General features: G+C 54.3%; 1 protein-coding gene and 1 long non-coding RNA gene across 3 annotated transcripts in view; one reads left to right on the top strand and one right to left on the bottom strand.

Moving 5' to 3' along the window:
- The first annotated feature begins 1318 nt into the window (after nt 1–1318).
- On the top strand, nt 1319–5843 carry LOC132680625 (uncharacterized). 2 transcript variants are annotated; one of them, XR_009610632.2, is made up of 3 exons: nt 1319–1408; nt 2821–2970; nt 5442–5843. It is a non-coding gene; the product is annotated as an uncharacterized LOC132680625 (long non-coding RNA). The 2 variants fall into 2 exon arrangements; XR_009610633.2 differs by having other exon boundaries at nt 2620–2970; nt 5442–5838.
- AHRR (aryl hydrocarbon receptor repressor) overlaps nt 2964–27687 on the bottom strand; it is an 82574-nt gene continuing 57850 nt past the window's right edge. Inside the window, exons 5-11 of the mRNA XM_078444034.1 lie at nt 24503–24592; nt 17236–17365; nt 15218–15333; nt 9109–9308; nt 5245–5306; nt 4928–5066; nt 2964–4070 (exon numbers count right to left, since the gene is read on the bottom strand). Coding sequence (XP_078300160.1) covers nt 3017–4070; nt 4928–5066; nt 5245–5306; nt 9109–9308; nt 15218–15333; nt 17236–17365; nt 24503–24592 — 1791 coding nt within the window. The 3' untranslated portion in view covers nt 2964–3016. The remainder of the gene's footprint in view (nt 4071–4927; nt 5067–5244; nt 5307–9108; nt 9309–15217; nt 15334–17235; nt 17366–24502; nt 24593–27687) is intronic.

The raw sequence follows: 27687 nt of genomic DNA, 5'->3' as shown, positions 1-27687 counted from the left end.
CTAAAGGCACCTGGGAGGGTCCCCCACCCCTCAACGATGGGTAAGAGGGGGCTGGTGGGTGGAGGGAGGGAGCTCTGCTGAGGCCACAGCACGCGGGGCCAAGCGCTCAGCCTCCTGCCTGCATCTTTGGGCCCCAGCATTTTATTTTTACCTTCTATCCAGTGGTAAAGGACTGCCTTAGAATGAAATGAATCAACACACTGAAGGAAATAGTTACTTCATCTGGAAAATCAAGTAGACATTTCTGTTCGTGGTAAACATGAACTAACGTGATTTATTTTATATCAATATTGCATACTGAATACAAACCCTACTATCAGGAATATATTTGAAAGCTGTTTCTAAAGGCACTGAGAAAACCGTATAAAAAGTTACATTATAATATTTCCATTTTAAAAAATTCAGCAAGTCAGTCTAGATATTAAAAACTTTTCTCCTCCAGTAGAAACTATAAAAATATACAATTCGTGTTCATCTCCTCCTGTCCATCCATTCTCATGTTACATTTGATTTTCATATGTTTTCAGCTACATAAGCAAAAGCTACAAGACACAGAAAACCCTAACCCTGTAATTGGTACTGGTAATGACGTTTAAAGAGGAAGTGAGCACATCTGCACCTCCTACATGCCATCATCTTCCCACATGATGTTTCAGGAAGGGTGTGGCTGTGAAATAACGAAAGTGCTGACTCAGGGTCGTTCTGCTGGTGTTGACCCAGGAGAGGAGGGGACCTGGGCCCAGAGCGTTCAAGGGCCCCGGGTGTATGAGGGGCATCTCAGGAGGGGACCTGGGCCCGTTGAGTTCAAGGCCCCGGGTGTAGGATGGGCATCTCCAGAACACAAGACCTGCAGAGCTAACTTCCAGGGGCCAGGCTCTGTCAACAAAGCGGGACCTGTCCACCTGCGAACTGACCGCTTGTGGGGAGGGGGTGGCGTGGGTGCCACGGCCCTCGGGGACAGGCGTGACTTGCTTCAGGGCGGCGTCTCGCCTGAGGCTCTCACCTGCCGCTCCTCTTTGGTTATGCTGGGGCCTGGCTACAATGTGCAAGCATGCCATGATGTCTCTGAACTCCACCTTTTCAGTCCTGTGTTTTCTGAGGTACCTGCTAGATGTGTGTCTACTGCATCCTGACATGGGGGAGCCCTAGTGCATCACAGGACATGGCCCCAGGCAGCCAGCCTGGGCCTGGGGTGTGGCCTCTCCATTGATGAAGTGAGAGGGTCAGTGACCTCACAGATGGGGACCCCAGACAGGTGCACAGTCACATCTCACAGAGGGCCAGGACCTGGGCTCTGGGTTTGACTAGGAAAGAAGGAAGAAGATTCTGCAAACCCACCCCAGGTCTCAGGGAGTAAGTCTCCAGATGCCCAGAGAGCACAGGCGTTTGTGCCCTGCAGCAGAACCGGGTGAGGAGGGCCTGGGGCCAGCCAGAGGTCCCCAGGTGTCCCTGGGTGGTTGTGCCACCATCGTAATGGTCAGGGGAGACTCTGGCAGTAGAAGTGAAGACAGCACAGCACCAGTGTCACCCTTTGCAAGGCCTCGGTGGGTGAGGAGAGGCTGCTGGGCTGGCCTTGTGTGTCCCAGAGGGCCACGCATTGACCACTCCACACCCTGGGCTCCAGTGGGTGACCTCCCGTGTCAGCCCCAGGAAGAAGCCCTCAGCTCCCAGCATCCCGCATGGGGGACCCTCCACAAAGCTGGCAACAGGCGCACCGGTACCCTAGGGTGTGTCTAAGGGTCCTGCCAGCTAAACCCCGAATTCTAACAAGGCTTCAGCATTAACCCAGCTGAACATTGATACCCCAAAGCCCTAGGTGATGGAGAAGAAGGCCCCACACTGAAGGGTAGAACGTACCATTGGCGGAGCAGCAAGTCCCTGCCTGGAGGCTCCCGCCACCTCCTGAGACTCCCAGATGGGGGTGACTTTAGGAACAGATGCCCTTGTCCCTGAGGAGCAGGTGTGCATCCACCACGGTACAAGCGGGCTCAGTGGAGACCTTCATACCCTGATGGCACACCCCTCGCTGATGGCACCGGCGGGGCGCGGAGGGGGCCCATCTCTGGTGGTGACCGTGGGGTGACTGGGACTCCACTTTCTGATTCACAACGTTGTGTCTGGGGATCCTACAGTTGGGATGTGTGGGTGTACAGTTCTAGAAAACAATTTCTGTCTTGTCTCTAATGATTCTTCCTGAGGTGGTGGTTGGAATCCCCATTTGAAAACCTGTATACAGCCAGCAACACAGCCTACATGGACAACTTGACTTTTTTTTTTACCTCTTTTCTCTACGTTTCGTCCTTCTCTCTGCTTCCAAACCCAGAGTCTGTAAACTCGAAATTACACAAGGTACTGGAGACAGATTAGCATAAACCATCTTCAGAGGCCCATTAAAAATCCCAGAGACTTCCAGAAGGAACAGGATATCATCCTGTCAATTTCCACTCTGGGTGTGGCCTCAACCTCCACCGTGAGGTCGAGGAGCACGTGCTGCGTGTAGTAGTGAGGGCAGGACCTGGTGCAGACAGGCTCTTTTGCCTGGAACCTTCCAGATTCCTTCCGTGAATGGGGGCATGGTCACCTGTGGCTCAAAAGATTATATCCCTAATTTGTACCCAGGGTGTGGCTGCTCTCTTCAGTCCACTCCGTGGAGCCGTCGACCCGCCTCCACGGCGCAGGCGGAGCTGGGAGGTGAGCATGGGGATCCCGGGAGACCACACCGCATGACTGGCCAGATGCCCACTGCGTCCTGGAGAGAGGGGTGTGCCCTGCCAGGCTGACATGTCTCACTCTGGCCACTTTCTGGAAAATTGTGAACAGACTTAACACCACGTGGCATTGAAGGACTTGCGTGACATTTTACAAAGTACACAATATGCTATTGCACACGCTGCCCACACCTAAGGAGGCCTGGACTCATGCAGCTTTGCAGAACGGCTCTGACCCCCCACCTGCCATCGCAGCTGAGGGGTAAGTCTGGGCGTGCGGAAGAGGCTAGCTTTTAGAAACACCCGCCCTACGGCAGGAAAGCACACTCGGGGGCTTTGGGGGGCATCAGTGTTGGCAAGGCACTTCTGGGGAACATGCCGGGCACCCCACCCTGGCTGTGGCTTGCCCACGGGGGTGAGTCCAGGGGCTCGCTCTTGACAACGGGTGTGGTGCCGGGAGCTCTGCAGTCACAGCCCAGTGTAGGGGGCTGGTGACCGTGTGCACAGAGGTGGCGGGGAGGATCTGGCTCGGGAAGGCCATGCACATGCTGCAGGCAGGCACAGTGTGCGGGGCGTAAGGGCGCCGGCTCCTTGCCGGGTCTGAGTGGAGCCCTGCCGCTCAGGTGAGCCCCCAGCATGCTGTGCCCCAGGTGTGGAGCATAGAGGTGGGGTCTGGAGTCTGACTCTGTCTTCAGGTGTATCCTGGTAGGGAAAGTGACCAGCTGTCTCTTGGCCACACCACTGGCTCCCAGCCACACCTGGCCTGGGGACACGAGGTAGCCGTCTGCTGCGTCCTCAGACCCAGAGTCGTTCTCCAGCTTGACGGGCACATCAAGTGACAACATGGGGTTGCATGGGGCTCCCGCGGGCACCGGCCCCCCTCGAAACTTGGTGTCCTCGGTGGAATAGCCTCCCGCTGCGAGACGCTGCCCTCTGGGCGGAGGGAGCCCATTGTCCAGGCTCCCCTGGGGGAAGGGGCAGCTGGGCAGAGGGGGCCCCTTGCAGCCGTCCTGCAAGGCTCTGCTCGTGCGGCTGGCATAGGCACTGGGGGAGTGGCTTCCTGGGTGACAGCCGGGTGAATTCCGGAAAGCAGTAACCCCACTGCTATGGACAGTGCCCTGAACACCGGGGCAGGACACGCAGGAGCCACGGGACACGGTGTGTGTGGAGAACGGGTCACTCTTACTGGGTCCCAGCTTCACGTTGGTGCCACCATCTGGACCATGTTTCCCTGTCATCCAGTTCAGGTGCCTCACGGGTCCAGGCGCCTCAAAGCAGCAACTATACGCAGGTCTTTCCCTCCGCCCCCTGGCTCCGGGAGTGCTGCCAGGCACCCCCCCGTGCTCCTCTCCTCCCCTGTCCCTGCAGAGAGGAGAGGACCCATCAGAGCAGGAATGAGGATCATCGCACCGACTTGGGTGGGGTCTCCAAGGGAAGGCACTGAATTGGCATGATACTGGCTGAACCTGCGAGGGCTGCAGGGTGCTGGGGCCCAGCCACACCCCTGCTTTCGGCCCACCCAGCAGCCCTATGACCCTGCCACCGGCATCCTCCCGTAATGAGCCTCCCCTGGCCTCTTGGATGACCTGGGGTGCTGGGCAGGAGCAGGGAGGGCGTGTGCCACTCACCCCGCCCTAGGGAGGCACCTCGATGAGGCATACGCCATGTGTCAAGGGTCAGACACACCCAGCCCAGACGCAGAGGGCCCCGTCGAACTGTAAGGCAGACAGATGCCCTCTCTCCAGTGGCTTCTGTGAGCCAGACCCTGCTGCTGGCACTCAGGCCTCCACCTCACCACACCTTGCGGTGTCAGGGTTGGCACCTGCTGTGGCAGGGGAGACGGTGCCCCAGAGGAGCAGGTGGAGCCCTGCAGCCACACAGCCAGGCCAGTCCTCCAAGAGGAGACCCCTGGTCGGGGTGGGGGCTGGGGCGGGGGCCCATGGGAGGAGGGAGTGAAGAGGGTTTCTGAGTGAAGGTGAGGGCAGAGGACAGGGTGGTCACCCACGGTCCCGGCTTCAGGTTGAGGGTGAGTGCACAGGTCGTGACAGCCCCGGCTGAAGCACCTGCTGTCCCCTGCCACACCTCAGACATGTGAGGACAGCTCCCAGGTGTGCCCCTGTGCGCCGCACTCCCTCACGGTGAGGCTCACCTGTCATGAACAAAGCCACCAGACCAGCAGACGGCAGCTCTTTGCTCCCTTAACGCACAGCACCACTTACCCTGCGGCCCCCTCGGGGTCAGAAACGAGGTCTGGGCTGCTCCTGAGGCAGGGACATGGGGCTCTGGCTGGAACCCGGGCCCAGCAGCCTGCATCCGCTTGTGCCTTGAGCACTGAAATGTTTTCTCCAATGCTCCTCCCTGTCAGGGTTTAGATGGGGGAACAGCAGTCACCATGAGTGGCTCAGCACAGACACCCACACCCTCCGGGGCGTCTCCCGGGAATGCACCCCAGCATCAGGAGGCAGCGAGAGCCCCTGAGGGACACAGACACATTTCACCCGTTTAAAACAGTGACGCGGTGCATTTGTAAAAGTACCTGCTAGGCAGTGGGGTTTTCCATGCGATGCTGGCTCACACAGACTCGAGGCGGCTTTTGCTCTGCGAAGAACAGATAATAGCAAAATGCGTGGAGAGGGCGTTTTTGCTGCCGGAAGGAACTAACACCATGCCCGGTGTTGCTGTCATGCCTGGGAGGGGGCACAATCATAACTCACACTTTCCGGTTCTTTCTAGACTGTGAAGTCTCTCCGTGGCTAAAGATTCCAATTCACATCACTCATCAAGCCAATAAAGGGCTAAAGAAATTGCTTCAGAAAATAGACTTACACATAAAATGTGCTTTTGTTTTTCTCCACAGGACCAGAATGAAAATACAGTCAATTTTTGTGATTTCCACTAATTGTGTTCCCTTAACTCACCACGCACGCTCAGTGACTATGGAACCGTCTTTCCTAGGGCAGTGAGCACACGCTCACTCACACAAATCACAGAGCTCCTCGTCTTAGATTCTAAGCAAACTCAGCCTCATAGACACTATTTCATTATTTTCCAAAGAACAAAACAAGCCTCAGAAGTGTAAAGTGACTTCCTTTAGGCCACCTCTCTAGCAGATGTCAGCCTTGGACTCAAGTCCAGGCCAATGGGCCTCAGAACCACAGATCCCTATCCTATCTGGTCCCTAAGGACCAGAGACAGGGGAGCAGAGATGGGGGAGCAGAGATGAGGAACCAGAAATGGGGGAGCAGAGACAGGGCAGCAGAGATGAGGGAACCAGAAATGGGGGAGCAGAGTCCGGGGAGCACAGAGGGGGGAGCAGAGATGGGGGAACAGAGATGAGGGAGCAGAGACAGGGGAAACAGAGACAGAGGAGCAGAGATGAGGGAGCAGAGACAGGGGAGCAGAGACTGGGGAACCAGAGACAGGGGAGCAGAGACAGGGGAGCAGAGATGAGGGAACCAGAGACAGGGGAGCAGAGACGGGGGAGCAGAGATGAGGGAGCAGAGACAGCGGAAACAAAGGGGGGCAGAGACTGGGGAGCAGAGACAGGGGAGCAGAGACGGGGAAACAAGAGACAGGGGAGCAGAGATGAGGGAACCAGAGACAGGGGGAACCAGAGACAGGGGAGCAGAGACGGGGGGTGGGAACCAGAGACGGGAGCAGAGATGAGGGAACCAGAGACGGGTGGGGGGAACCAGAGACAGGGGAGCAGAGATGGGGGGTGGGGAACCAGGGACAGGGGAGCAGAGACTGGGGAGCAGAGATGGGGGAGCAGAGACCGGGGAGCAGAGACGGGGACTACATTGTCATCCTCATCTGCAAATAAGAGCATCTGGTGACAAATTCTTTGGCACACTGCATGTTCACAAATGACTGCTAAATCCCTTGAATAGGACTTTGGAGGACAAATACTTTAGTGAGTTCGTGAATTGATGCCAGCTGCGGGAGCGCTGGGTGACTTGTGAGCCACAGCGCCCCAGCCCCCCTCCCCCGCCGCAGGTGCTGGGGGGGGGGGGGGGGCCCTGGCATCAGCCTGCACTTTCCGGCTCGGGCGCCAGGGAGCAGTAGGAGTCCTCCTTACATGCCCCCAGGAGCGAAAAGCCAAGGGAGGGTAAGATAAGATTTCCCTCTACTTGGTTTCAGGGCTGGAAAAATGGGAAAGAGGAAGCTCAGTATGGGTTTCAATTATGACAAGCCAAAAAAACCCACAAAAAACAAAAAAAAGGTTAAAAACAGAAAGCTCTGGGATGGTAAATGAAGGTGGGAGTATTTCAGAGTGAGGGGCTGGCGGGGGAGGGGAGGGACAGGGAGAAAGCAGGTGTGGAGACTGGTGGCCTCTGCTTGTGGGCCCAGGTCGTCTCAGGCGGCACCCTCTGGGGTTTGGCACCTTGGAGAGTCAGCTTGCTTCCTCCCTCGCCTGCTTTTAGTCTTCTCCCTTGGGTAGGGCATGTTTAGGACACGGTGCATCTTTCAGAGGGCATATATGTTTATTTTTAAACGTTCCGTAACTGCCGTCTCAGCATGCTGGCATGGCCATTGCTCAGGGTGGCTCTGTTCCTGGAAGCCACCCCCTGGCCCTGCACCCGAGACCAGCAGCAGGGAGGTGGGGGCTCGTGACCTGCAGACCAAGGCAGACCATGCCACACGGGCAGAAGGGAGAGCCTTCTGAGCCCCCTCCCCGGAATGGGGGCCCTCCTTCCACTGCAGCTGCTGTCAGATTTTCTCACCATCTAAAGGTCAACTGGAATTAGTCAAAGGTTATTTGTGGACACTGAAGAGGGACGGACCCTCACACCCACAAGAGGAAGAGTCACAAAGAGAAGACCCCTGGGCACCACCTGCCATCCTGGCGCTGCGTGGGCAGGCAAGCAGGAATCCCCTAGACGGGCCACAGAGCCCTGGGACTCTTCTGGAGGGAACCCGGTTGTGGGGGAGATGCTTGGCCAAAGACTCTTCATCCGGACGTCAGCAGACGTGTAAGTAGGACCACAGGACTCAGGGCTAAGAAAGGGATCCCGGTGGAGGCAGTGTTCCCACCGGTGATGTGGCTTCCAGGACAGAGGCACACACACCGCACCAAAAGTGACCCACGGAGGGAGGCAAGCAAACGTGTCAGATGCTGCTGTCACAGAACTAAACCTCATCTGCCATCACAGACCTGAGAGCTGAGGGGTTTGGACCAGTCCCCTTCTGCACTCAGGCCCATCCCCATCAGGCAGTGGTTTAAGGGACCGATACCTTCCCTGGGGAGGCACCAGGACCTAGGAAGCCAGACACTCTTGGGCAAGGGAGGGGAGAAGACGTAGGCTGTGCACCTACCTCCTAAAAGGGCCCAATGGGGTTAAGGGGCAGGATCTGAGTGAGGCTGAGGCTTTCCCTGTTGGTGGGAGACAGGAGGGGGGACAGGGGTTCCTGGAGGAGGAGATGAGGTCTGGCCAGTACGTACAGCATCACAGGCAGGATGCAAAACACACAGTGACAGCATGCTGGCGAGGAGGGTGCTGAGAAAGCCTCCCTCCCGGGGTGAGTGCCCTGTGGCCCTGGCAGAGGGGTCTTTGCAGCTGGAAAGCTATACTACTTTGATGTAACTCAACCTGAGAGCGCAGCCCTCCTCCAAGCGACTGGGTCTAAGCCCTGGTGGGTCTTAGTCGCTGCAGCCCTGCAGCGGGGAGCTGCTGGCTTGGCTGAGCCCCACTCTAGGGACAGCCACTGAGGGATAAAGAAGTGGGTTGGGGACTCAGAGGTCTGACATATTGCATCTGTAGCAGGTACAGTCAGATCTCAGACACCCTGCCTCCCCACCCCCCTCCCTTGGTCTTACTCATACTGTGTGGAAAACACAATTCACAGATGCACATTTTGAATCACTCTCAGGACACTGACCCACAAAACACAGGCCTAGTCTGTTCCACAAAGTTTAGGTGTGAATCGCCTAGAAAACTCGATGTGGAGTGTTTTCTAGCACTGAAAAGCCGAGAAAACTTGGCTGGGCAGAAGCGGCAGCCGTGTCCCCACTGCCTGGGCACTGGTGCCTCCTGCATCGGTCCCCGCACTAAGCCCTGTGCGTGGACGGAGGGACCGCACAGAGGAAAGAAGGCTGCGGCCCCCCACCTCCCACCCCATGATGACCAGCGCTCAGGGCACCTGCTTCGAGGCTGTAACTGGGGGGCTGGGGACACAGTGGTGCAGGCGCTTTGTGGTACCACCACTCGCAAACATTAGTGTGAAAGTACTTCCTCTGCACGTTCTTTCCTACATAACGTACTAGCTTTAAAAGCACCAAACTTCTCAAGTTACTGCTCGCTGGAAATGAAGAAAGAATAGAAGATTCTAAGTGCCAAGGCTCTTGTTTTGACCGCCAGCAGCAGTGAGCGTGGCTGTGTTCTAAGGGACTTTCACTCACTTTGTGTCCACTGAGCCTGAGACGTCCACCCTGTGCTTCACTCTCAGAAACGCACTCTTCATTTTCATCTCCGCCACGGAAGGAAGGAGGACGGGCACCACGATGCAGAACAGTGACAGCCGAGGGGGCAGGACTGTCCCTGATGGAGTCTTCCTCTTCTGTCCAAACAGGAATTTTAGTTTTCCTTGAAACTGCATTGTCTGGTGTGTTAAAGACAGAAACAGAGGTGTGGTCACAGAGCACATTAGCAACACCATCAGAGAATGCAGAACTTACATTCTCAGGAATAGAAATGTGGAGAAAAATCTTATCCTGAGCCACTTATGAGACACAAACCAACAGTTCTTCCACACTTGGCCTCCTGGGGATGTGGACTATCCCCAGGCCTCCAGGACAAGTCACAGTTTCTCTGGAGTCTCCATAATCTCCTTTAACTGAAAAGCATGTTCTCGTGTGCACATTTATGTGTATGTGGGGGTGTGGGTGTGGGAGCTGAGCCTCACACTCTGGGCGCTCGTGTGCATCAGCGTGAGATGTCACTGGCCCATCGCAGAGCCGTCAGCCACCCCTGGCAGGATTTGCTGGAGGAGGTAGTCTCTGAGGGCTGTTCCAGATTTGACTCTCCATTTCAGAATTGTCATTCCTTCACTCATGATGATAAAGCTTGGGGACAAGTTCATTTTATCCAGAGTATATAACGTGAGTTAAACAGCCAACAAGTAATTTCGGAGTTTGTGATAAAAGAAAATAAAAGATCCTTTTACAGTGGAAAAGCTAATCTAAATTACTAAGTGACTTCAGGGCATTCCTGATGGAATGACCCCACAGGGCACATGGGTGGCTCAGTCCATTGGCTGAGTGTCCAACTGTTGATTTAGGCTCAGGTCATGATCTCAGTTTGTGAGATCGAGCCCTGGGTCAGGCTCTGTGTAGAGTGTGGAGCCTGTTTGGGATTCTCTCTCTCTTTCCTTCTACCTCTGTCCCTCCCCTGATCATTCTCTCTCTCTTTCAAAGTAAATACACATTAAAACAACCCCACAATGTGTCCTTTTCTCCCCTGTCCTTCCACCCTCTCCTCATCCCTCCCCTCATCCACCCCCTCATCCATCCATCTATCCATCCATCCATCATCCATCTACCATCCATTCATCCATCCACCATCCATCCATCCATCCACCACCCATCCATCTACCATCCATTCATCCATCCACCATCCATCCATCCATCATCCATCCATCCACCATCCATCCATCTACCATCCATCCATCTGCCATCCATTCATCCATCCACCATCCATCCACCATCCATCCATCCATCCACCATCTATCCGTCCATCCATCATCCACCACCCATCCATCATCCATCCACCCATCATCCATCCATCCACCATCCATCCATCCATCCATCCACCATCCATCCATCATCCACCATTCATCCATCCACCATCCATCCATCCATCCATCCATCCATCCATCATCCATCCATTTATCCATCTGTCCATCCACCATCCATCCATCCACCATCCACCATCCATCCATCCGCCATCCATCCATCCATCCACCATCCATCCATCCACCATCCATCCATCTACCATCCATCCATCCATCCACCACCCATCCATCTACCATCCATCCATCCATCCATCCATCCACCATCCATCCATCATCCACCATTCATCCATCCACCATTCATCCATCCATCCATCCATCCATCCATCCATCATCCATCCATTTATCCATCTGTCCATCCACCATCCATCCATCCACCATCCACCATCCATCCATCTGCCATCCATTCATCCATCCACCATCCATCCATCCACCATCCATCCATCCATCCATCCATCCACCATCCATCCATCATCCACCATTCATCCATCCACCATTCATCCATCCATCCATCCATCCATCCATCATCCATCCATTTATCCATCTGTCCATCCACCATCCATCCATCCACCATCCACCATCCATCCATCTGCCATCCATCCATCCATCCACCATCCATCCATCCACCATCCATCCATCTACCATCCATCCATCCATCCACCACCCATCCATCCACCATCCATCCATCTGCCATCCATCCATCCATCCACCATCCACCATCCATCCATCTGCCATCCATTCATCCATCCACCATCCATCCATCCACCATCCATCCATCTACCATCCATCCATCCATCCACCACCCATCCATCTACCATCCATCCATCCATCCATCCATCCATCCATCCATCCATCATCCACCACCCATCCATCTACCATCCATCCATCCATCCATCCATCCATCCATCCATCATCCATCCATTTATCCATCTGTCCATCCACCATCCATCCATCCACCATCCACCATCCATCCATCTGCCATCCATTCATCCATCCACCATCCATCCATCCACCATCCATCCATCTGCCATCCATCCATCCATCCACCATCCACCATCCATCCATCTGCCATCCATTCATCCATCCACCATCCATCCATCCACCATCCATCCATCTACCATCCATCCATCCATCCACCACCCATCCATCTACCATCCATCCATCCATCCATCCATCCATCCATCCATCCACCACCCATCCATCTACCATCCATCCATCCATCCATCCATCCATCATCCATCCATTTATCCATCTGTCCATCCACCATCCATCCATCCACCATCCACCATCCATCCATCTGCCATCCATTCATCCATCCACCATCCATCCATCCACCATCCATCCATCTACCATCCATCCATCCATCCACCACCCATCCATCCACCATCCATCCATCTGCCATCCATCCATCCATCCACCATCCACCATCCATCCATCTGCCATCCATTCATCCATCCACCATCCATCCATCCACCATCCATCCATCTACCATCCATCCATCCATCCACCACCCATCCATCTACCATCCATCCATCCATCCATCCATCCATCCATCCATCATCCACCACCCATCCATCCACCATCCATCCATCCATCCATCCACCATCCATTCATCCATCCATCATCCACCATCCATTCATCCATCCATCCACCCCTCTATCCCTCCATCAATCCATTTTCACCATCCATTCCCCCATCTTCCCATCTTCCATCCATCTATGGATTCACTAAATGAACAAACATTTGCAAAGCACCCACTGCTTGTTAGTCATGTGCTTGGTGTGGAGGATCCAAGGCAGTTGTGTTCAACATCCAGCTCACCCGAGGGGGAAAAAAAAAAGCCCTGATTTGTTATGTTTGCCAATTTCTTTGGTAGAAATATTCCCATCGTGGCTGATTTCAAGCTACCAACTAAATATCAACTAGACCTCCAAGTTCCTGATGTTGTAACACTGGGTTCTCACGGGCAGCCTTAGCCAGTGGAAACAGAGTGGCTTCCAGAGAGTCACAAGGGAGTGCCGGGAAGAGCCCTAAGTCATGCCCGCTCCCCTGTTCTCAGTGCATTCCTTGTAAATGCCTGAGGCGTTTCCAGTGTGTGCAGAAATGAGTTTCACAAATTAATATAATGGAACTTTTTTCAGATAAGTGTCTTTGGGTTGTTTCCTCTATTCAGTGCATCGTTTTACAGTTTCATTTTAACCTATATTTTATTTTATTAAAAAAAATTTTTTTTGATGTTTATTTATTTTTGAAGGAGAGAGAGACAGACCGTGAAGGAGGATGGGCAGAGAGAGACGGAGACACAGAATCTGAAGCAGGCTACAGGCTCTGAGCTGTCAGCACAGAGCCTGATGCAGGGCTTTAACCCATAAACCACGAGATCATGACCTAAGCCGAAGTCAAAGGCTTAACTGACTGAGCCACCCAGGCGCCCTCTTTTTTAATCTATATTTTAATTTATGCATGATTGTCTAGTAAAATCCCTCCAGTTTTATGTCATCTGGAAATAAGAATTTCCAATTTACTAGGAATTGGTTATCCAATTTTAAAAAGTGAACATTCCTTATCAGCCAATAGATAGAACAAAATATTATCAAAATAAAAGACTTCATGCTCAACCAATCACCTAAATAAAAGATAAGCAATTATGTGTACGCCTGGTAGCAGCAGACTTGGGACCATGTTGCAAATAAAAAGCTGCTTCTCTTGTGAAGGTCCCGGTGGGGTGAAAAGGCCTGCAGAAATGTGCAGTCGTGTGGGATGCATCTGCCGTAGGGCTGGGCCTGTCCTGGGTCCTCAGAGCTGGTTCCAGAAACATTCCCACTGTCACCCACCAACAACCTTCTTCCTTATCCCCTTGGATCAGGAAAATAAGCCCAGGGAGCGTGAAGCCGCCATCGCAGTAGCGGATGACTGAGGCCAAAATATTGCCACAAATGACACGTGGCCACTGGGAGGCAGCCTGGATGGAGTGATTCCCTCAGCTGTCATCCCTCTGGGTAAATGCACAGCCACCTGGCAGGTTGGGTTCCCAGAATGGGTGATGTGGGACCCTGGGAGGGCAGCATCTTGGGTGAGGCCTCCAACCTGGAGAGGGGTCAGCCAGGTGAGGCTCCCGGAGAAGCACATGTGAAGGCAGAGGGGGTCCTGAGTCTTGGGGAGAGTCCCCAAGACCACCCCAAGTTCAACTCACTCTCGCTGGTCAGGGCGGAGCAGAAAGTTGGGGAGGCTGGGCAAGAAGAGCTTCAGGAAGGACATTACTGGGGTGCTGACATCTGGGAAGGGGCCTGGGTGTACAAGGGAGGGACATTTTTATTTCCTCTGCTCTTCTGAAGTGATTAAATCTGTGTCATGTACGAGCAATGTTTTTATTAAAAAAAAAAAAAAAACTGTTAATGCATAAAGACCAGCCAAGAGGAGAGGGTTAATGGAAAATACTGTCTCCCCCGCCCAGCCTAGCCTGTGGTGGGGCTATGCAGTCAGTGGGTCTCTGATCTCAGGAGTCTGCTCCTCAGCCTGGCACCCACAGACCGCTCAGATGTAGAACCGCTAGGGCGTTCACCTCCCGGGGGCCCCTCAGAAAGCAGCGAGGAACCTCGGGGGCTTGCGGTCTGCACGGTGGTGCACACGGCCAGTGTGAACACAAGGGAGAGGAGCCCACACGAGGTGGGACAAGCCAGCAGGCAGGACACCCAAGAGCTGCTGTTGACCGCCGACGGCCGGTGTGGGCTCCCGCTGGTCTGTGGGTGCCTCTCTAGGGCTCCCCCTTTTCAGAGCCATTTGGAACCCAATCCGGAGGAACGCCCACTGTCCTCTGCTCGCCTTGCCTCCAACACAGGCTGAGCCCCTCTGGAAACCCCCAGCCCAGCCCTGCGGAGCACTGGAGGCGCATCTCTTCTGGGGACCACGGCCCAGGTGGGGAGATAGAACCCTGAGGGGCCACAGTCCAAGGGTGGAGGCTGGGGAGGAGGGCACGCCGTCATGCGGGTGGGGGCAGCTCCGCACACATCCGAGGGCCCTGCCCAGGGCGCTGATGGCCGAAGGACACGGGAGTGGGGGGAGCTGGAGGGGGAGGGGGTCCTGGGGTCAGAGGTCATGGTGTTGAACTGCTGCGGAGGGTGGGGACGATGGGACTGCTGGGAGCGCGAACCCCAGGAGGCTGCGTAGAGCCGGCTGGGAGGTGCAGCAGCGGGGGCGGGGGAGACGCTCTGTGGAGCACAGCTGCGGGGGTGCGGGGTGGGCACAGGTCTGGGTGGGCGAGGGTCCGCTGTGCCAGCCCCAAGGAGGACGTCCGCGGCCCCCCTCTCAGCCCTTGGCCGAGGAGCCCGAAGAGCAACGGAGACGGACACCCCAAGCCTCTGCTTGAAAGAGAAGAGGTGAAAACGGCAAGCCCGGGCCGAAGTGGGGGCTCGCGCCAGGTTGCGGGGTGTGCTGACGACACGCTGCTAAAGGGGTTTCAGGGAAGGCGCGACCAAGCCAGTCAAGCCCAGAGCGGAGTCTGGAGGCTTCCTCCCGGCCGCCCGTCCCGCCCCCCCCACCCCGCCCCCGGGCCCGCGTGCGCCCCGCCGCGCCCCGGTCCTCGTGCGCCGCTCGCCACCCCCCTCCCCCAGGGTCCGCATGCACCCCCCGCCGCCCCCACCCCCGGACCCGCGTGCCCGCCCGCCCCCTCCACGTCCTCCACCCCGCACGTGCGCCGCGGGGCGCCAGGGGGCGCGACTCACCAGGAAGCCCGAGGTGCTGTCCAGCAGGCAGCGCACGCGGCACACGAAGCAGCGCGTCAGGAAGGCCGAGAAGTCCGCCTCCTGCGCCCGGAGCAGCCGCCCCAGCACCGCGTCCTCTGCGCGGGCACCGGTGCGGGGGTGAGGGGTGGGGGTGAGGGCGCGGGGGTGCGGGGAGGAGGAGAGAGACCGAGAGACCGTAAACACAGACTGACAGCACTGCGGTGTGCACACGCGCTCCCCCCTGCGCACACACACGCGCACACACACACGCACACACACACACACACACACGCCTGCCCACCTTGCCGTGTGCGCGCGCACACACCCTGCTTCACACACAGCTCACTTTACACACACACAGCCTGCCTCCTACACCCACACCCCAGCTCACACATCTCACCACACATACACTCACACACACACCTGCCCGCCACGCATCCCCACACGCCCACCCCGTCCACACAAATGCCCACCTCTACACACACCGCCCTACCCCCCACCCCCTTGCAAGCACACACAGGTGCACGGGTGCTCCCCTGAGCACCACTGGCATCCCGCTGTCTCCCCACCCTGGTCGTCACAGACACAGCCACTCTGACCGAGCTGGCCTTCCTTGTCCTTTGTCCCTAGAAACATCCCTTCAGTACGACTGCAGGGGTGACTGGGGGTCAGCTGTCGTGTGTTTTGAGCTTTATAAAATGATACTGTGTTGGCACCTGGGTTTTTTTGTTTTCGCTCAACTTTGTGGGGTAAATCTTGCTGTTGCCTGAGGTTGTGGTGGAAGCTTTTCTTGAGTCGTTTACAACTTCTGGGGGAGGGTGTGGAAGAGCGGCGACCCCCGTGGACGCCACCCCTTCCCCTGGCCTCCTGTCTGCTCCACGACCTCTAGGGGAGCTGGCCCGGTCGTGATGGGTCAGGGGCCACGGTCGGGAGGAAACACTTGCCCACAAGGGGCAGTGTCTCTGAACAGGATTTTTTACAGGTAAATCTGACTTGGGCCTAGGATTTCCAGAGGGGAGCTTGCCAGGTGACAGACAAGCACTGCCTCATTTCCTCAGGTGTGGAGGATGCAGGAGGGGTGGCCCTGGAGAGGGGAGGAGGCTGCAGTGGGGGGGGGGGGGCTGGGGAGGGGAGGAGGGTGCGGGAGGGGGTGCGGAGAGAGGAGGAGGGTGCGGGAGGGGGGGCTGGAGAGGGGAGGAGGCTGCAGTGGGGGGGGGGGCTGGGGAGGGGAGGAGGGTGCGGGAGGGGGTGCGGAGAGAGGAGGAGGGTGCGGGAGGGGGGGCTGGAGAGGGGAGGAGGCTGCAGTGGGGGGGGGGCTGGGGAGGGGAGGAGGGTGTGGGAGGGGGTGCGGAGAGGGGAGGAGGCTGCAGTGGGGGGGGGGCTGGGGAGGGGAGGAGGGTGTGGGAGGGGGTGCGGAGAGAGGAGGAGGGTGCTGGGTGGCCTGGAGAGGGGAGGAGGCTGCAGTGGGGGGGGGGGCTGGGGAGGGGAGGAGGGTGTGGGAGGGGGGGCTGGGGAGGGGAGGAGGGTGTGGGAGGGGGTGCGGAGAGGGGAGGAGGCTGCAGTGGGGGGGGGGCTGGGGAGGGGAGGAGGGTGCGGGAGGGGGGGCTGGGGAGGGGAGGAGGGTGTGGGAGGGGGTGCGGAGAGGGGAGGAGGCTGCAGTGGGGGGGGGGCTGGGGAGGGGAGGAGGGTGCGGGAGGGGGTGCGGAGAGGGGAGGAGGGTGCGGGAGGGGGGGCTGGAGAGGGGAGGAGGCTGCAGTGGGGGGGGGGGGCTGGGGAGGGGAGGAGGGTGTGGGAGGGGGTGCGGAGAGGGGAGGAGGCTGCAGTGGGGGGGGGCTGGGGAGGGGAGGAGGGGGCGGGAGGGGGGGCTGGAGAGGGGAGGAGGATTCGGAGTGGGGGGGGGGGTCTCCCAAGGAAGGCGAAGCAGGACGAGAACGGATGGCGGTCAGTTCTCCGGAGGCGCCCACGCCTTTCCAGGAACGGCCCCAAGTCTCAGGCTCCCCGGGGGCCCGAAGACCCACCTGTGTCTGAGTGCAGGGGCTGCCCGGACACCGCCTGGGGAGGGTCCATGGCCCAGTGCAGCTGCCGGCAGAAGTCCTGGCGGTCATCCACGTGGATATAGTCATAGATGTTCTGGTGCATCACGTCCGTCTGCAACATTGCAACAACTGTTCCAACCTGCTTTATTCCAGTGATTAGTCACTGAAGAGCTGTCTCAGCCACAGCTGTGAAGAGAAGTCTCGCAGGAAAGGCAGGCCTTTGGCCGGAGGAGACTTCCTCCCTGGGAGGACATAGGTGTCGGGCCTGGAATGCCAGGCCCCCCACCCGCCCGCAGCCCCCCACTCATCCACCAGGCAGTGCCCTTGAGGGCAGAGCAGGAGGCTCAGAGATCAAACACCCGGGCCCAGGGTAGCCACTTTTCTCCAGGACTGGAGAACTCATCAAGCTGTGTGTCTGTCATGGGGACACTTTGTGTCATACCACAAAAGTTTGTTAGGAAAGTCTCCTTAAGAAGTGAGGTGGGAACCGCCAGGTGAGACCAGAGCCGTAAGGTGAGACGGGAGCCGCCAGGTGAACTGGGAGCCGTCAGAGCACACGAGAGCCCGGCCGGGCCTCCTGGCCAGGGACTTCCTTCACCCTGGCTCCTCTGTGCCTGGCCGCTGCTCCCATCCATGGTACCACGAGGACCTGCAGGTCCCTAGCCCTCTTTCTGCTCCTCTGTCCTCCCACCTACCTGAGCTCTGAACACAGAGGCTAGCCCTCGAAGGCACCGGGTCCACACTCGGAAGCTGCATTTCAGGGCACAGCGGCCACAACTGTGGGCTACGAAGACTGGCTTCCCAGGAACGTGACTATTCTGACCGTTAGCAGACATATTCAGAGTGTGTTGATAAATGATGAAGGCCATGCACATCTCCCCGCGACCTTCCCTTAACCTTCCCTCACTCATTATCCGCACGGAGAGCCTGGCCCAACACCACCTGAATAACTTGGCAGGTGCCCTTGGCCTCTTTGGAAACAGCCATTTCTAAGTTTGCATCATTTCTCAACAGGATCATTACGAAAACTAGACGGAGGGAAAGTCCCTGAAGAATCAAGTCCAGAAATGAGGCTACTTTTTCAGAAAGTAACCAGTATACTCACCCAGATGGATGAGACCCGCTGTCTGCTCAAGGGGCCCTACTCTTGCCCATAGCTGCATGGCTAAGGCTCACTGGGATCCCTACAGGTCAAACAACCTCAGGAAAGCAGAAAAGGAACACGACCGTAACTCGAAGGCTGCACTACAATTACCTGTGCACTCCTTAGTCCAAAGAGATGTCTTCAGAGAAACAAGTGCTCACAGGTCAGAATGCTTGTTGTCCCTGGTCATGGTTGTCCACGTCAGAGGCTCTGGGTGTGAACGTCAGGCCAACAGGCAGAGACCAACTCCTGGTGGAGGTGAGGGCACCAGGCTTTCCCTCCAGCTCAAGACCTGATGGCTTCCACTCACCTGCCAGCTCCCACCTCATCTGGTGGCCCTGTGATCACGCGTGCCCTTCCCATAGGAAGCTTTCCTAATAAAGTGTGATTCAGTATAGCACTTGGCTGAAAAGTGCCCACATCATATGCATACAGTTGGATGCGTGAGTTCCCAGATCAGGAAACAGGACACAACAGCTTCCCAGAGCCCCTTCCCTCCACCCCCCTGGGGCGGTCATGGCACAGACTGCCCACTCTGTAGGCCGGTTATGTTCGTAAATGGAACGCTGTTCTTAGTGTCCGTCCTCTGGGGTTGAACATCACAGTTGTAACGTTCTCCCACGCCGCGTGTGTGGCGCCAGTTTCTCGCGTCCGCGGGGTGGGTATTTCCACCTGATTCCACACGCCGCTGCTGTGTCTGAGCGAGTCACGCCCAGGGGTGGGGTTCCTGGGTCAGGGGTGGCAGAGGGCCAGCATTAGCGGATGCCACCAAGCGCCCTTCCCAAGCGAGGGCGCAGATCCACACGCCACTGTGGCGGTGCGTGCCAGCGCAGTCGCTTGACATTGCGGCCGACGCGAGGTGTCCCCAGCCCTCTTCATCTGAGCCGCTGTGGCGGCTGCCACGGTTCCGCACCGTGGTCTTCACCCGTGCGTCGAGAACCGATGAAATTGTGCATCTTCTCACGTTTTTGGTCTTGAGGTGTGCGTGTGAGCACATGTACGCGTGCCATGTGGGAGTGTGCGTGTCGCCTGTTTGTGTCCTTCTCTCAAATTTCCATTGAGCTGTCTTGCTGATTTGTGGCTTCCTCATCTGCTCTGGACATGGGTCCTCTACTGCGTGGGCTGTGATGCCAGAGTCACTACTCCCTGGCCTGCCTTTCTGCTCTCTTAGTGGACCTCACACGGCCAGTTCATCTGTCTGTCTCCTCATGGGTGGGGTCTTGCTCTCATCATCCTCACCCATCTCCTAACTGGGTCCTGAAGCTTCTAGAAACTTCTGCCATTTGTTTATTGTGCATGCTATGAGGTAAGAGCTAGGACCAAGCTCTCTTTAAGTTTTTTAAAATGCATTTATTCGAGAGAGAGAGAGAGAGAGAGCAAGCACAAGCAGAGGAGGGGCAGAGAGAGAGAGAGAGAGAGAACCCCAACCAGTCTCCATGCTGACAGCGCAGAGCCCAATGTGGGGCTCAAATTCATGAACCGTGAGATCATGACCTGAGCCAAAATCAAGAGTCAAGTGCTTAACTGGCTGGACCCCCCAAACGCCCCCAGGATTCATTTCTTTCCCGTGTAAATCCAGTTTACCCAGCTCTGTTTGTTGGCAAGATGGCTATTTCCCCACCACGGGACAGCGCCCCCTTCATTGTAAATCCCACACCGGTGCACACGTGCCTGCTGTGAGCTTCCAGTTCTGTCTTGGGGTCTGTTCATCTAACAACTGGGTCCTACAGGAAGTCTTGTGTCCGGTGTGTAAGTCCCAGTAATCACTACTCCTGCCCCCTGGCCCTGGAGACTCCCAACTTTCTGCATTCCCAAAAGCTCGTCTATCTCTACCTAGAAGAGCTGCTTAGTTTTTATGATAATGTCATTACCTCTGTAACATGATCTGACATCTTTATAATGATAATTGGAGTCCTCTGATTCACGGATATGGCATGTCGTTCTGTTTATCTGGTTCTTTAATTTCTATAAATAATGTTTTATATTTTCTGTGTGAGGTACTAAATACCACTTGGTTGACTCATTACTGGGAATTCTGTATTCTTCCCCCCTGCTGCAAATGGATGGCATCTTCCCCTCTACAGTCTGATGAATGGAAAAGACTGCTGACCTCTGAGCACTGGGCCGTCGTAGTTCCCATGGGAAGTTTGTAACAGGCACTGTCTTTCGGTCATTCTCTCGCGAGCGAGCTTTGGTGGGTGACCCCACGCTTTGTAGAATCGCAGAAGGTTGCGTCCTTGGACACCCTGTTCATGTCTGCCCACACCTTAGTTAATTAATGGAAAGGATGTGTGGGATTAACATGTAAGAGGGGCTCTGTGGCTTAACCAAAACAAGAGAGAGACCAATGGTGAGGGCATGAGAAAACCGGAAAAGACATTTCTGACTCGGGCAAATTGAAAGACATAGCCAATGTGGACACTTTCTAGGTTGGGCAACAAAGGTATAATAACTACTGTGACATATCTGACTGGTCTTAGTCTCCCTGAATCTCCCGGAGTCTGCTCCCTACAAAGCAGGGTCAGTGACAAGTGGTGGAGAGATCAGTAGAATAAGTATTCAAATAATGTATAAACAGGGACGCCTGGGTGGCTCAGTCGGTTAAGCGTCTGACTCTTGATTTTGGCTCAGGTCACGATCTTGTGGTTCTTGAGTTCAAGCCCCACATCAGGCTCTGCACTGACAGTGCGGAGCCTGCCTGGGATTCTCTCTCTGCCCCGCTGTCCCCCCCCCCCCGCCCCCGCACATGCATGCATGTGCTTCTGCACATGCTCGCTCTCTCTCTCTCTCTCTCTCTCTCTCAAAAAAAAAAAAATGTGGAAAAACAGACACAGCTTTGGTCAAGTAAAGCCAGCCTTATTTTAGCTCTAAACTACCGTTTCTGGAGTTAAGAACAAAGTCATGACCAGTTTTTACAGCCCCATCCCCGCAGCCCTCATCCTTTTGTGCAAATTGCACACGCACCTGTTACCTAGCCTGTGGGATTCCCAACTGCGCCCATGCCCTTGCCCTGGTTCAAACGGGGACAGCTCTCCCCCAGCTGCCAGCCTGGGGGAGAATGGAGCCCTTCTTGAATCAATAAATGTCAACGGCAACGAAAATATGCATCTAAAACCTAGCTGTTCATCAAAATGACTGCTGAACCTGAAGATACTAAACTAATTGGTTCCTGACTTACGTATTTTGCACAAGGAGCTCACGACAGCACAAAACTGTTCTGATATTTTCTCAACATGTTTTACATAAATAGAGGCAATGCCTGATTTAATGGCATTTGGAAACAATTTCTTTATAATAGAAGGCAAAATTTTATTTTACATCCAGCACTTGCAGAATAACCAAGCTCCAAAAAACAGACTCTAGTGAGCACGTTCAGACGTGGGACCAAAGCCTCGCCTCAGGACACTTGCACATCACCAAAGCCACCTCCCGGATTATGGCTAAAGGTAGGCAGTTCTGGGTGTGTCTGGAGAATTTGCAGGGCAACTCAGCAGACAGTGATAGGGACTGGAGTTGAGTTCTGAGCATGGAAAAGGCAGCCCAGACCACGTTTTTCTAGAATCAGACCCCGCGCACGCAATCGAGGAGACAAAGAGAGTTTGCCATTTGGGGGCTGGAATCACGTCGTGTCCGCAGCCTGGTGCTGGCCATCTGTGGGTCCCTGAGCTCCAAGCTGCACGAGGGGGCCCCGAGGCCAGAGAGCTGTGCGAGCACAGCAACCTTGAGAGCACACGTGGGAGGGCTAAAGAGGGGAGGAAGGGCCTCAGCTGGCCATCCAGGTGCTCATGTGTCTGGGGCGGGTGATGCATTCCCCCCACTTCACATCCCCCGACACCTGCCCCGCATGTCTTCAGGAGGTGCAGGTGGACACAAGGACACAGTGATGGAGCCCAGTTGTCACCCACTGCCAGGAGCAGCCAGTGGGAGAAGAACCACGGGCCACCTCCCTGAGGCGCGGCTGGCGGTGGGGACGTCTCCCCCCCCCCACCGAGTGTCACCAGGTGCCAATGCCCCGTGCCCTGCACATGGAGGAAGAAAAGGAGGCTCAGAGAGAGCGGAGCCAAGGCTTGTCCCCGTGGTGTGCAGGGCAGCCCCGGAAGCACCTCCTGGAGATCACACCCACGGCATTTTGTCCACTTGCCACGCGGTGGCCCTGTGTGTGGGGTCCTTGCCGGAGCCACACCTCCACGTGCTGCAGGGGCCAGTCCAGGCCACAGGGTCGGCTGTCACCAGCGGCTGCCCTGTGGAAGAGTGGGTGTGTGCACGTTGTCTGTCCAAAGATTGTCCCGGGGCCAGCGGCAGGGAGAGGCCTGGTCAGTGTCAGCCATCGGTCCCAGGTTCAGGTGGCAGGAAAGCAAATGTAGAGGCGTGTGTAAGACGAGACACTTCTCGGAGTCATCCGTGCAGTGACAGGCGCTTCAGTTTTGGGAATGATTCAAAGCGACAGTCTTCATGGAAATTACAGCAAATGCTCCGATCAGCCTCAGGGGCCCCAGGCAGACTTGAATTTTCATGTGTCAGGGACCCCCATTCTCAGATCTCGGCTTCCACCGCCCTTTGCTTCCGGGCATCCCCTTGCTCTTCCGCCCGTCCTGTGGGATCTTTGTTTCCAATTCCATGTACTGCCTCTCAGCTTTCATCGCTTGGCTCTGATCCTGGATCCTGTACACATTTCCCCTCCGCTGGCAAAGGTGCTCTGGGCACCGCAGGAGGGAGGTTGGGTCCTCTGAGACCACACCCAGGCCAGGTCCGCCGGCAGGTAGCCTCCCCCAGAGTCTGGCCAGCATCCCAGTGGGCATTTCCTGCTGGCTAGCCCTGGCCTGGGGCACCTCGGTGACCTCTCCGCCACCCAGGAGCCATGGCTTCACCCTCACCCATGAGGGTGTCTCCAGAATGTGCTCCTTGCTGGGGTGCCCAGCCTCCTGTGGGCCCTGTAGCCCCTCCGCTCGCTGTGTCTCTGTCTACGGCTGTACCCCCTTGGGATCCCGTGTTAATGATTCTTTATACGAAACTCATTTTAAATCTTTATATTAAGCCGGTCAGATCACTTCACAGTTTCTGTCTCCAGGTAGGACCCTGACAGACAGATACACTGTATACCTCACTTTTCAAAGTTCTATTTTGTTCTTTCTCCAATCTGCCTGTTTGTATATTGCATCGAGTGTGTTTATAATTTTGCACGAAGAAGCCCTCTTCACAGGGGACATCTTTTTGGGGACGGCTGTGGCCCTGCAGCTAAGGTCATGTTTCTGCTTCCTGGTGCCCCACGTTCTCATCTGTCCACCACTGGCTCTGACCTGGGGCTCTGAGCTACACAAGAGTGTAAGTTTCGGGGCGCCTGGGTGGCTCCATTGGTTGAGCGTCTGACTTTGCCCCAGGTCGTGATGTCACGGTTTGTGAGTTCTAGCCCCGCATCGGGCTCTGTGCTGACAGCTCACAGCCTGGAGCCAGCTTCGGGTTCTGCCCCTCCCCTGCTCATGCTCTGTTGTCTGTCTGTCTGTCTGTCTCTCTCAAATATAAATAAGCATTACGTTTTTTTTTTTAAGTATGAATTTCGATTTGGACTTGAAGCTCAAACTTTGGATTTCTCATGAGCGACCTCCTTTCCTTCCCAGAGGCCAGGCCCTGAAGTTTCCTTTTCCCTCCCTGGGCCATGGGTGGGTTTTTTTTTTATTGTACCTTTTCTTGGAGGAGGATCCAGCGTTTGGTGGGTCTCAACCCCAGAGCCTTGCCCCAATGTCTGGAATCATTCAGCCTGGGCAGGCCTGCGGCAACAGACCAAATGAATTACCTGGACATCAATAAGGGCATTTCCAGAACACGTTCTTTCCCGAATGTGCCCCATCTCTGGGGTTTCAGACAGTGATGCCGTGGCAAGGTCGCGGCCAGCAGAGGTCAGTGCCCAATACAGTTGTGACACCCTGGACACCATTACACCTCTCTTGCGACCTCGAGCCCTAGACCAAGCTGGGATGTGGAAATCCTTACCTGATAAAACCTGCGTGATAAGAAAAGCCTGGTTTTACGGGTGTGTGAGGCTGGAAGACAGAAAGCGTGTGCAAACAGTGGGACTCACCACGCCGCAGGCCGAAGAGCTGTATTTACCTGGTGGAAGCCCAGATAGTCCACGATCGTTGCTGACGCATAAAATATCATGCCTTCCGCACTCACGACCAGGGCAAAGCCATCGAGAGACTAGAAGAAACGAGAACTTTAGTTGGCTCCTGCCCACATTCTCAGAACCTTCACAATGAGAAAGCGCAAGCATTGTCTCCGCTGCATTTTCGACCATTTCTCCTGTTCTGTAGTCTGTATGTATAACCTCCAGAAACACCCACTGTTGATTTATTTGTTTGTTTATTTATGGCCGTTTTGCAATAGGTCCCAAGTGTGCAGATGACAGGGGAACTTCATCATGGTTTATAAGCCTCAACACTGTGTTCTTCTTTTGCTAATGATTATAAAACTCATCTTGTACAAAATACAAATATCCTCATGGAGAGATGAGGCTCCCAGCAGTACCTGAAACGAAACAGGAGCCTCACTTCACTATATGGACTGTCCCTGTTCACGCACTTTCTTCCAGACTATGTTCTGGTTTTCCGAAGAGTTTTTATCATGAATAAATATCGCACTCCATCAAGTGCTATTTCTACATCTCCTGAAACAATAACATAACATCTCTTTAGTCTATTGATGTGGAGGATTTCATGATAGGTCCCTGATGATGAATCATTCTTGCATATTACAGGATAAGCCTTATCGTCACTTCTAATTTGCTCTTGGAAGTAACTCACTTTGCTGCGGAGACGCTCATCCGTATTTAAGGAAAAGCTGGCCCACGAGCGTCCCTCCTGATCTTGGTGTCAGGATCACTAGATACGAGTCAGGCCCCTCTCCCTCTTTTCCGTTTCCTGGACCTACTTATTGAAGGCAAGGATAACGTGCACCTCGAAAGTTTGGTTTCACTTCCAAGAGCATTCAGCTTGGGGATGATGGGAGACAGCAAGTGAAAAGGGGAGGGTTTTAGCACCGTGTCAGTTTATGTAATGGTTGTTAGTGTATCCAGGTTTTTAATTTTTTCTTTATCAATTAGAGCGTCTTAAAATATTTTCCTCTTCATTTTAAATTTGTTAGTGTCTGCTATTCACAATATTTTGATGATTATTAAATCAGTTATATCCATAATTATTTGGTGTGCGTGCATGTGTGTAGAAAAGTGCGGCATGTGGCTATGCTGTGCCTGACTTCAAATCTTTATTCAAAAGGCAAGCTTTGTAGCTCCGCCCTGCAGTGATTTCCCAGAATCACCAGTAGTGAAGATGCACAAGAGAACACAGCCACCGATTTACATGATCAACGAGCATTTCATCTATCCTCTATCTGTCTATCTGTCTATCTTCTTCCTGCTCACCATCATCATCATTACGATAAAGAAAATGATAGCTGGGGGCACCTGGGTGGCTCAGTCGGTTAAGCGTCCGACTGGCTCAGGTCATGATCTCATGGTTCCTGAGTTCGAGCCCTGCATCAGGCTCTGCGCTGACAGCTCAGAGCCTGGAGCCTGCTTCGGATATAAACTTCGAAGTTTATAAACACTCCGGGTTTATAAATATCAATTCCCAAGAGCTTTTAAATTGCTAATACTGAAGATCTCTAGGCATCCTAGGACAGCAGCAGCCACCTAACCCCAAATACCCTCGCTTATAAATGATGGAAAACAACAAGAAAAGTGACACTACACAAATCCATGCCCTTGTCCTGATGAGACCACAGGGAGCTGGTAACTTGCAGAGACATATTAGCAGAAAAGAGAGTACTAAATCCTAGTGAGCTATGAAAGGAAGAGAGTGTAGTTTCTCCTTAGGAAACTAGAGTAAAAGAGCCAATTAAATCCAATGTAAATGGAAGAAAGAAAATAACAAGAGTGAAAAAGTCAACGATATTGTTTAAAATTGTCAAATAATGAACATCATCAACAAAGTCAAATTTGGTTCTTCGAAAAGATTGATAAAAGATCAATAAAAGATCAATAAATTTGATATACCCTTAGCAAATTTTATCAAGAAAAATACAAATTACTGACACCAGGCATTTACAATCATGACACAGCCAGGCACCTGAGTGGCTCAGTCCGTTAAGCATCCTACTCTTGATCTCGGCTCAGGTCTTTTTTTTTTTTTTTGGTAACAAATTCAAATTTCTTTTTTTTTAAATGTGTATTCACTTTTGAGAGGGAGGAGGGGCGGAGAGAGAGGGGGACAGAGGATTTGAAGCGGGCTCTGCACTGAGAGCAGAGAGCCTGATGCAGGGCTTGAACTCACAAACCACGAGATCATGACCTGAGCCTAGGTTGGATGCTAACTGACTGATCCACCCACACGTCCATCAGCTCAGGTCTTGATCTCAAGGTTGTGAGTTTGAGCCCCTCACTGGGCTCCACACTGGGCATGGAGCCTACTTAAAAACAACAACAACAACAACAACAACAAACCTTCCCACAAAGAAAACTCCAGACCTAAATTAAAAAACAAACAAACAAAACATGGGGCACCTGGGTGGCTCAGTCGGTTAAGCATCTGACTTCGGCTCAGGTCATGATCTAGTGGTTTGTGGGTTCAAGCCCCGCGTTGGGCTCTGTGCTAACAGTTCAGAGCCTGGAGTCTGTTTCGGATTCTGTGTCTCCTCCAGTCTCTGCCCCTCCCCTGCTCATGCTCTTTCTCTCTCTGTCTCTCAATAATAAATAAACATTAAAAAAAATTTTTTAAACCAAAAAACCATAAAATGCCTAGGAATAAATCTAATAAAAGATATACAAGGCCTGAATAATCCAGGAGATATGCCATGCTCCTGCATTGGAAGATTCCACATGGTTTAGAGAGCCCAGTCTCTAAAATCGGTCTATGGTGTGATGTGATCCCAATCACAATCTCAGGAGGGTTTTCTTCTCTTTGCAGAAATTGTCAAGCTGATTCTAAATTCTATATGTGCAAAGGGCCCATATTTGCTAAAGCAACTATGTTAAAGAAGAACAAAATTTCAGAACTTACAGTGACTTCATGACTTAGCATAAAGCTGTGCTAGCCAGGACAACATGGCATTAATGTGCCTGGGACAGCTGGTTGCCTGTATGGAAAAAATGAACACGGACTCCTATCTAATTCCACAGAAATTAATTCAAGACATAGCTTAGGCCTAAAGATCAAACCTCATAATCATAAGGTTTCTAGAAGAAAACAAAATGTCTTCATGAGTTTGGAATAGGCAGATGTGGATAGGACACAAAAACA

This window comes from Panthera onca, chromosome A1 (assembly GCF_046562875.1).
Source record: "Panthera onca isolate mPanOnc1 chromosome A1, mPanOnc1 haplotype 2, whole genome shotgun sequence".
Taxonomy (NCBI): domain Eukaryota; kingdom Metazoa; phylum Chordata; class Mammalia; order Carnivora; family Felidae; genus Panthera; species Panthera onca.
Note: the sequence above shows the minus strand (reverse complement) of the source record. Positions and strands in the feature narration are given on the sequence as shown.